The sequence below is a fragment of the Plasmodium fragile genome (assembly GCF_000956335.1).
Source record: "Plasmodium fragile strain nilgiri unplaced genomic scaffold supercont1.17, whole genome shotgun sequence".
Classification (NCBI taxonomy): Eukaryota; Apicomplexa; class Aconoidasida; order Haemosporida; family Plasmodiidae; genus Plasmodium; species Plasmodium fragile.
In genome coordinates, this window is record NW_012192597.1 from 310176 (window position 1) to 318737 (window position 8562).

Genomic DNA, 8562 nt, shown 5'->3' on the forward strand with positions numbered 1-8562 from the left:
TTTTTTTTTTTTTTTTTTTTTTTTTTTTTTTTTTTTTACCCCTCTGTGTGGCTCCACATATGCAACCTATGTTCACATGTGTGGCCTGCTTTTCCGCGCGTTCACGGGTTGCACTGATGAGTGTAAACTTTTGAAGACGTCCCATTTGTTGCGTCATTGTTTTGCGCCATTTTGTTACTTCATTTTTTGCGGTGGTTAAAACTCCATGTGGTTAACTTATATGCATGAAAGCGCCTGCATACACCATTTGGAAAAAAAAAAAAAAAAAAAAAAATGAACATGGGGGAGAAGGCAGCAATGGCGACGGAGCCCAAACCATGTTCAGTCGTAGTCGTAACAACATGAGCAACCACAACAGTAGCTGTAACACCACATGGATGATGCTGAAAAGGAGGCATAATATTGTGACACACCTTTCACCACTGTTCCCGTTGTATGTATGGTGAACAAAATGAGGTTGTGAAAAATTCACGCGAAAGGGATGACCTCCAGAGGGGTACGAAACACATGTCATATGTGCCTAAGCAATACGCTACTTTTTTTTTTTTTTTTTCTCGCATATTCCCTTCATTCCTTTATTTGGCCTTTGAACAGTTCGACCATGAGCACGTGGCACCATGTGGGCTACGCGAAATGGCGCACGGGATAGCATACGGATCTGTCGCATGCAGAGCAAAACTAATGAAAAAGGAACAGAAAAAAAAAAAATAATAATAAAGCGAAATGGAAGGAGTGGACTATTGGATATCGAAATGAACCCCTCAAAGTGAAGCCTTTACATGTTGCACGGGGGATAAATTTGCTTTTTTTTTTTTTTTTTTTTTTTTTTTCTTTTATGTTGTATTTTTGCACTCATCTTGGAGTGCACGTGTGTACATAAGAGACTGAAGGTACATGGGAAAAGATGCATCCGGAAATTCAAGTAGCATACACGGGCTTCGTGTACAGCTTTTTTTTTTTTTTTTTTTTTTTTTTTAGCCCTGTTTTGAAAATTACTGGTGGGAGTTTGCTTCTTTTCCGCAACTACTTGTTCACTCAATTATTCTTCACGCGCTTGTGCGCGAATCAATCGCTAGCTTGCCACCTGCTCCGTGTAGGCCGCGCGTACGCTTTGCTCTGTAAGGAGCAACACTTGTCGCATCACGCGCATGCACAGTTCATGCATTCTTAGCCATTTCAGGGGAGCGGGCGCACAAGAATACCTGCGGGCTACTACATGTGTCTATAGGTGTGTGTCCTGCGTCAAAATTGAAAAAAGCATTTTCAAGTGACTTGCGGGGCAAAAAATTGCACCCGACTTATTTGCTCGCGTTGTGTGCTCACTGTGCGTATTTTCCCCCACATTTTCGTTTTTTCGTATTTGTGTTCCATCTGTAGCCCCACCAACACAACTTCACGCACAAGAGCAAAACCAGGCACATGTGCCTTTTCAACCCATCGTGAGGGATACACCACTCACAGGAACTTTTTTTTTATTATCCGCTTGTGCGCCCCAGAGCAGGTTGACACATGCCCTACCACCTGGCTGCTACCCACTTTGCAAAGCCCGCCCCGCCAAAAAAAAAAAAAAAAAAAAATGTAATTTATTTTACAATTTTATATGTAATAGAAGACCAAATAAATAATTCCCATTTGCACTGCAACCCATGTTGACATGTTTCACAACGCAAGTTGCACGTTCTGTGATTTTTTTTTTTTTTTCTTGTGCAAATGACACAATTGTTATGAGCCGTGTGTTGCATCAGAAATGTTGTATAGACTTTATTAATTTTTTTTTTTTTTTTTTCCTTTTTCACCTACGTGGAATTGCGAATGATGAGCTGTTGATGATACGTGACCTTCCATCATTTAAGCCAAGGAATACACAATGACACGCACGACGTCGCCATTGCCCCATCCCTTACACTTGCGCACATGTTAATGCTTCCCTGAGTTGCGCCTGCATTTCCATGGGCTTGTTCCTCCCCGAGTGAAATCGCATGCCAATTCATCACCACGTATTTACCTCACTTTTCAAATTACGTATCAGCAGGATAATAATGTGCTATTTGACCCAAGTGTGCTTATTTACAAAAGGGCAGGAAATGCTTACCCCTTTTCTCCTTCGTACATGCGGCAAAAACATATTGTTGAAAAATTAAAAAATTAAAACTCCCTTATGTCAGAACAATTGTGTAGATTTAATCGACTCAAAAATGAATTATATGTGTCCCCCTCTTGTGCGAATACACGTAATTAATAAAATCTGTACTTCAATTTTTTTTTTTTTTTTTTTTTTTGTTTTGATAATATTTCTGCTTGGAGAGTCTTTCGCTGTGTAACATTTCTTCGTTGGCAGCGTGGCAAGTCCCCATCGACATTCGCATGTATTGTGTCCTCGTTTGTGCCCCCCCCCTGTGCATTCACTTTTGTGTAATTGTGCTACCCCTGCTGTCGACAAACGAGGTGTGTGTTGCTTGTGCATATTTATCTTCCTCTCCATTTTTCAATTTGCTGATTTTACTTTTTAACAAGTTCACAACACGAGAGGACAGGGGCGGGGTTTGAACAGATCCCTTTGAGTGTATCCGCAAAAGGGTCCTTTTTGGGTGTGTCACCTGGACAGACGCCCACACTCGCAAGTGCACGCGTGTGTGTAGTATAAGTGATAGGCAGTTTGCTCGACTAGGTTGCCCTCCTCACCGCTTCACCACAAAAAAAAAAAATGATGCAGCAAAGCCAAACTAACGAATTGCTTACTCCACGTAAAAGTACAAAGGAACCTCCAGACGATAGCACATGCAAAGAAAGGAAAATAATTAGAAACATAAAAAGTATGTCTCGCACACATTCTATCAACTACGAGAGTTTGAAGCGGAAGATCAAAATTAACCTGAACAGTCATGCGAAATTGGTCAAAAATTGTGCAAGGAAAAATGACACCCATGGTGAACACTTACCTACAATAAAGCACATCGCACATAAAGAAGAGAAAACAAAAGAGACTACTAACGATAATAAAAGCAAGCAAGGTAAAGGGAAAAATTTGTTTGGTAAAATTAAAACGTGTGGTGCAAAACGAATTCAACAAACGAATCAGTCGAATGGAGAGGAGCGCAACGACATGAATTCACCGTGCGTTGATGCACAAGGAAGAAACAGCTGTGTAAAACGATCTGACACAAATCATGCAAAACTTAAAAACATGAGACAGCTGCACGTCGATCTGCAGTTGTTCCTCAGAAATGCGCAGTACCTTAACGATGCCCTCGTCAAAAGAGACACTCTCCAATCCAATCAAATTAAAAAGGAAAATTTAAAAACGAGCAAACAAAAGGTAGACAAAAGAGATATGGATTTGCCTGACTGTGCAGGCGATGCGGTCAGAGAACTCGTAAAGAACGAACAATTTACACGTAAAGGAGAAATGGGCACAGAAGAACCACATAATGACACTCACCAGCAGTGCGATCAAAGTTTTACGCAGGGCAAGGCGCATAATGTTGAAGTACAGCGAAGGGATCCTCAAACTAACTCCTCAACTGGTTGCTACCAACTTAGGCATACCACTGCGAAGGGTAGCCATTGTGACGCTGTGAATAAACACAATTTGTGTCTCGTGGGTACGCAAAAAAGGAGGGAAAAGAAGTGCAGGCAAAGGGACAAGAATCGCAACAGGCGCACTCCCAGCAGTGGCAGTGATGGCAATAACATTGGAGGCGCTGTGCATGTAAGGAAAAGAATGAAACGGAATGTTCATCCGGAAGGGCCACTCGAACAAAATGATGAGCACACGTTCAACGAGAGCGCGAGCGGCAATACAGGTAACAGCAACGACGCGCATGACGGAGACGGCAGAGGCATCCCCGGGAATCCCCCCTATGACCACGTGGACAACATCATTGACAGAGTCAACCTAAACGGAACGCAACCTCGTGCAGAGGAGAGTAGCACCAAAAGAGGAGACCCCTCGAAAAAAAAAAAAAAAAACTTCAGCCTTCACACCAAACGTGTCCACAATATAAAGGACATAATAGACAGAAACGTTTTAACAAATTTTATTAAGTGCGTTAATAAGCAATACATGAATGGTAAAAAAAATGAGTCCAATCAAGTTCCTGCACAGGATGGAAATGCAAAGAAGGTAAAAAGAAAATTATTCCCTCTGTGCACTCCTGCCTGTTCGAAAAGGGGAGTCACTTGTGGAAGTAAAGCAGTAGATCGGCGTGAGGAAAACAAGGATGATCAAGATCATGTCCATGTTGAGAAGGGTCTGCAAGATGCGCAATGTGCTGAGGAGAAGCAACATCATGAAGGGAAGACCAATGTGCACGTCGCCCCGTATGACCGCCTCCACAGCGCTGAAAGGGACAAGCGAAAGAAGCCACACAAAAGAGACGCCACAAATCAGGTTAGCTTGAACAAGGCAAAAGGTGATACACAAGCAGAGTCCAATAATAAAGACCCCTCAAAATGTGGGCCAAACATCTTCGCAAATTTTCCCATCACATCTGCCGGTAGCGAAAAGGAGATAGGCAATGTGGTGAAAAGGAATTCACAAGGACAAACTAAGTCGATCAAGTTGAGCAGCTTTGAAAATCAACCTGCTGGACATTCCAGAGGAGGCTACAATCATGACCATGTGACATATGAAAAAGGGAACCCTTGTAAGGAAGCTATTGCGGAAAGGGAGCAAGAAAATAATAACATGGCAACGGAAAAGCTAAACCACAATTTAGCCTTTAACGAAATTCACGATGATGAGTCCTCTGCTCTTATTAACAAGTACCACGGGCTTCTTCTTCAAAATTTGTCCAAGCCCCCCCATGTAGATGAGACACAATTTGAAAAATGCAAGTATTGCGTTTTGCACATTTTGAACCAGCATAGGGAGGAAGACGGGGGCCATCCAAATGGCACCCAAAATGATAGTCTTCTTTGTAATGACGACGGAGGCGCTGAGGAGGGGAAGCAACATGGGCTACAGAACGGGGAGCAAGTCACTGCCAACACCGCAGCCACCAAGGCAGGCATCTACCAAGACATCGCACACATAGGCGACCTGACCAAGACCTTCAAGGGCAATTATGAATCATTGAAAAATTACCTGAACAATTTAAACAAGAAAAAAAAAAACGTGCAAGATTATCTCCTCAACCTTTATTGTTATGCCTACATCAGGCAATGTGCTGTGAGTAACGAAAAGGTAGCGGATGGGCAAAACACCGCTCCTACCAAGGAAGAAGAAAATGAAGAAAATGAGGGGGAAACCAACGAAAAAACTATTCACAACCATATGAACAATAATTACGGTAAAGATAACGGCGACTCCGCGACTAGACATTTTGTGAAAGCCATAAATGAGAAGGCTAACACGCAGGAAAAGGGAATAAACAGTACCTCCAATTTGTTAAATGATGGGCGGAAAATACCCAATGGAGCCCCCAGCAACGGAAGTAGCTACAGCGTTGCTAGGGACGTCTCCGCAAATGGTAATAAAAAGCCAATGTGCAGAAGCGCGACGAAGGAGGATAGTAGGACGGAACATATGACAGACATCAACCCACTCCACGTTAAAAACAAACATGGTGTGCATGCACAAAATGGCGAAATTAAAAAAATTCTGTGCAGGTATTACAATTATTTAAAATTGAAGAATTACATCATCCCTTATAACATGTATAACCATTCCATGGGGGTGACCAAGAAGGAGAGCAACTCCAGTGGGGGTGGAGCAAACGATAAGAGCAATGATCAAGGGAGACAGAACAGCACGAATGGAATGCTGGAAGAGGACCTCATAAACATATCGTACAATTTCATCACAGAACATAGAGGTCCAAATAAAACCCTAACCTATGACCACTTTTGCAATTTTCACAGAAGAGAATTTTTTAAAAAAAGGACACACAATATTTTAAATAAAACAGATGAAGCTGCAACGAAAAAAGGAGATGAACCGAATGTATCGCAAAACCATTACGACCCCCGCTTAATGCAAAGTTACACTTATGATGGTCATCACAGCATGAACACTTACAAGAAGAAAAATAATGGAAACCATTTTTACCTGTTCAAATATTTAATAGAAAATATGAACCGAGAAGAACTTCAAAAACTGATGCTCTGCCAATGCTGTTATGTGCTAAAAAAAATTGAAAATAAAATGACCCCCCTGGATGTAATTCTAGATACACAAATTTTGTTTCATGATTGTAACAGGTACTTTAAAAATCAGGGGTGGGTAGATAATAATGGAATTCCTGAAGACAGGACAAAGTTAGAGTCGCACAACTTGGAGAAGGGCACTCGTGCAGATAGCAGAACTAACGTTGGTGATAATAGCCATATGAATCCCCTGCATAGAAACGCACTTGCAAAATTACACAACGGGGTGGGTTTGAATGGGGGCAAAACTCAGAACAAGACAGCGGCCCCCACGCGCTGTAACCCCTCCAAGGGTATCCATCATGCCAATAGCAGCAGTAGAAGTAATAGAAGCAGCGTCCACATTTACAATTTTGAAAATCATGAAGTGTCTATGACCTCTACGACGGCCTCCATGAGCTGGCAAGGAAAAGGACTCGCAAATGAAAAGAATAGAAGTGAACGGAAATGGAATGAACAGTGCAAAAGGAAAAATGACAAAGGGAGAAATAATCATATAGCTGGAAAAGCAGAAAAGGAAAATAAAGAAAAAGTACAGAGGTACCAAAAGGCAAGAGGTAGCATAGACCGCACCAAGTTCGAAAGCGCATTATTTAAATTGGCCAGCCGCAAATTGAGGGGTCTGCAGAGTCAGGGGAAAAACATATACATCAGGGGAAAACGGATGGCCGACGCCACGCAGACAACAGTAACACCCGAGTGAAGTGCGCGCAGCGTAGGCTCATACACATGTACATACGTTTGTGCTGGTTTGTGCTCGTATGATGGAGTTCTTATAGACCCGTGACCAGGCCCCCAAGGGAACAGAACTCAACCCATGGTGCGTATACACATTGACGATCGTGTAGCATGCGAAGGTTTCAACATTAGTGATATGTTGTGCGCGGGAGTAGTGCTCGGAAGGGACTGATTTAAGTACCACATTGTCAGCGCAGCTGATCCGAAGAATATGAAAAAAAAATGCGCACGCAGGAAAAATAAAAAGTGTAAATGGTGAATGTAGTGAGCGGCGAAACATTAACACTCAAAAGAATGCTGAGAAAAGAAAGGGGGTGGGGGGAGTGGACAATGGGAATAAATTGCTCATCTTATGAGCACTTACACGTGCATGTATTCTCCCCCTCCCTGACCTTTCCGCAGTGACGAATTGGTTACACCCGCAGATACTTCTCACTACTTACACGCATGAGGGACACGCGTGTTCGATGCCTTGAATAGCAGAAAATAACAAACCAACAACAGTGCTAATATGAGTGGTAATAGTAAACGGACCAACGAATGAGCACAAATGCGCCATGTGTCATATGCATCACTTTTCTTTCCAATTCGATATACACTTTATTAATTTTTTTTTAAATTAAAACGATAAATATTTGTACATTTTGAGAGTATAACCAGTAGGCTTTGTTTTCTTTTCCTGATTTGTGCCCCCCCCCGTCCACATGGCGGGATTAGTTCCGCGTTGTTGGCTCGCGAACGCACACGTTCTAGAGACCGTTTGTTGCATATGTGTATGCGTACATATGCGAATGCGTGTGTTGGTGGGGGGAGGGCATCACACATACCTTCTTAATGCTGTGAGGAAAATAAAACCTGTTTCCCCCCTTCTCCGCATTAATTTCCCACAACTTGTGCCCAAAAAAGGTTTTAAAAAAAAACACCTTGTATTTTTAAAAGAAATGAGCTGTATAGCCATTTTAGCTAACTTTCGTTTTTCATTTAATTATGACGTGTTCATAAACAAAGTGTGCCAATTTTTTTTTTTTTTTTTTTTTTTTTTTTTCTGAACAAATCAGGTAAATTTATACAAAAAAAAAAAAAAAGAAAGAAAAGACACAAAAAGTTACAGCGTGGTGGAACTTGCTTTTATCGAAATATAACTCCCGTTTAGGCCACATATTGGCCCACCATGTTGGCATGCGGAAACAGGCACAGAACAGAACAGACTAGAACAGAACAAAACAGAACAGTACGGCACGGTACAGCAACGTAACGTACACATAAGCCGCAGGGTGTTTCCCCAGTAGGGGCGAAGTGAAACAAATTCACCTTCATAGGGGAGGCACACCTCCTATACACATAAATAAATATATATATATGTATATGTGTATTTACCCAAGCACTGTACACATGTTGCACATATATATGTACATTTTGTTTTTGTGTTTTTTGCAACTACGACAGTTGGGTCGCGGAGGCAAATTCTGAAGAGCCCGTTTTTGCTTCACCAAAGTTGTATTTTTCAGCCTTGACTTTTTCTTCCTTTTTTGATATCACAATCTGTGTAACGAACAGAAAAATTCGTGCAATTTTTTTGAGGTGTAACTAACGTTAAACGGGATTTGTTCACATTAGAGGAAGGAATTTGCGCTCTTTCTTTCATTCCTTTTTTCTTTCTTTTTTTTTTTTTTTTTT

General features: G+C 41.6%; 1 protein-coding gene across 1 annotated transcript; it reads left to right on the forward strand.

Moving 5' to 3' along the window:
* Positions 1 to 2704: 2704 nt before the first annotated feature.
* Positions 2705 to 6850, forward strand: AK88_01915 (uncharacterized protein; the record flags this gene model as incomplete). The annotated part of the gene is made up of 1 exon (XM_012479550.1): positions 2705 to 6850. The coding sequence occupies one exon, from the start codon at positions 2705 to 2707 to the stop codon at positions 6848 to 6850; it is 4146 nt and encodes a 1381-aa protein (XP_012334973.1).
* Between the last annotated feature and the right edge of the window lie 1712 nt (positions 6851 to 8562).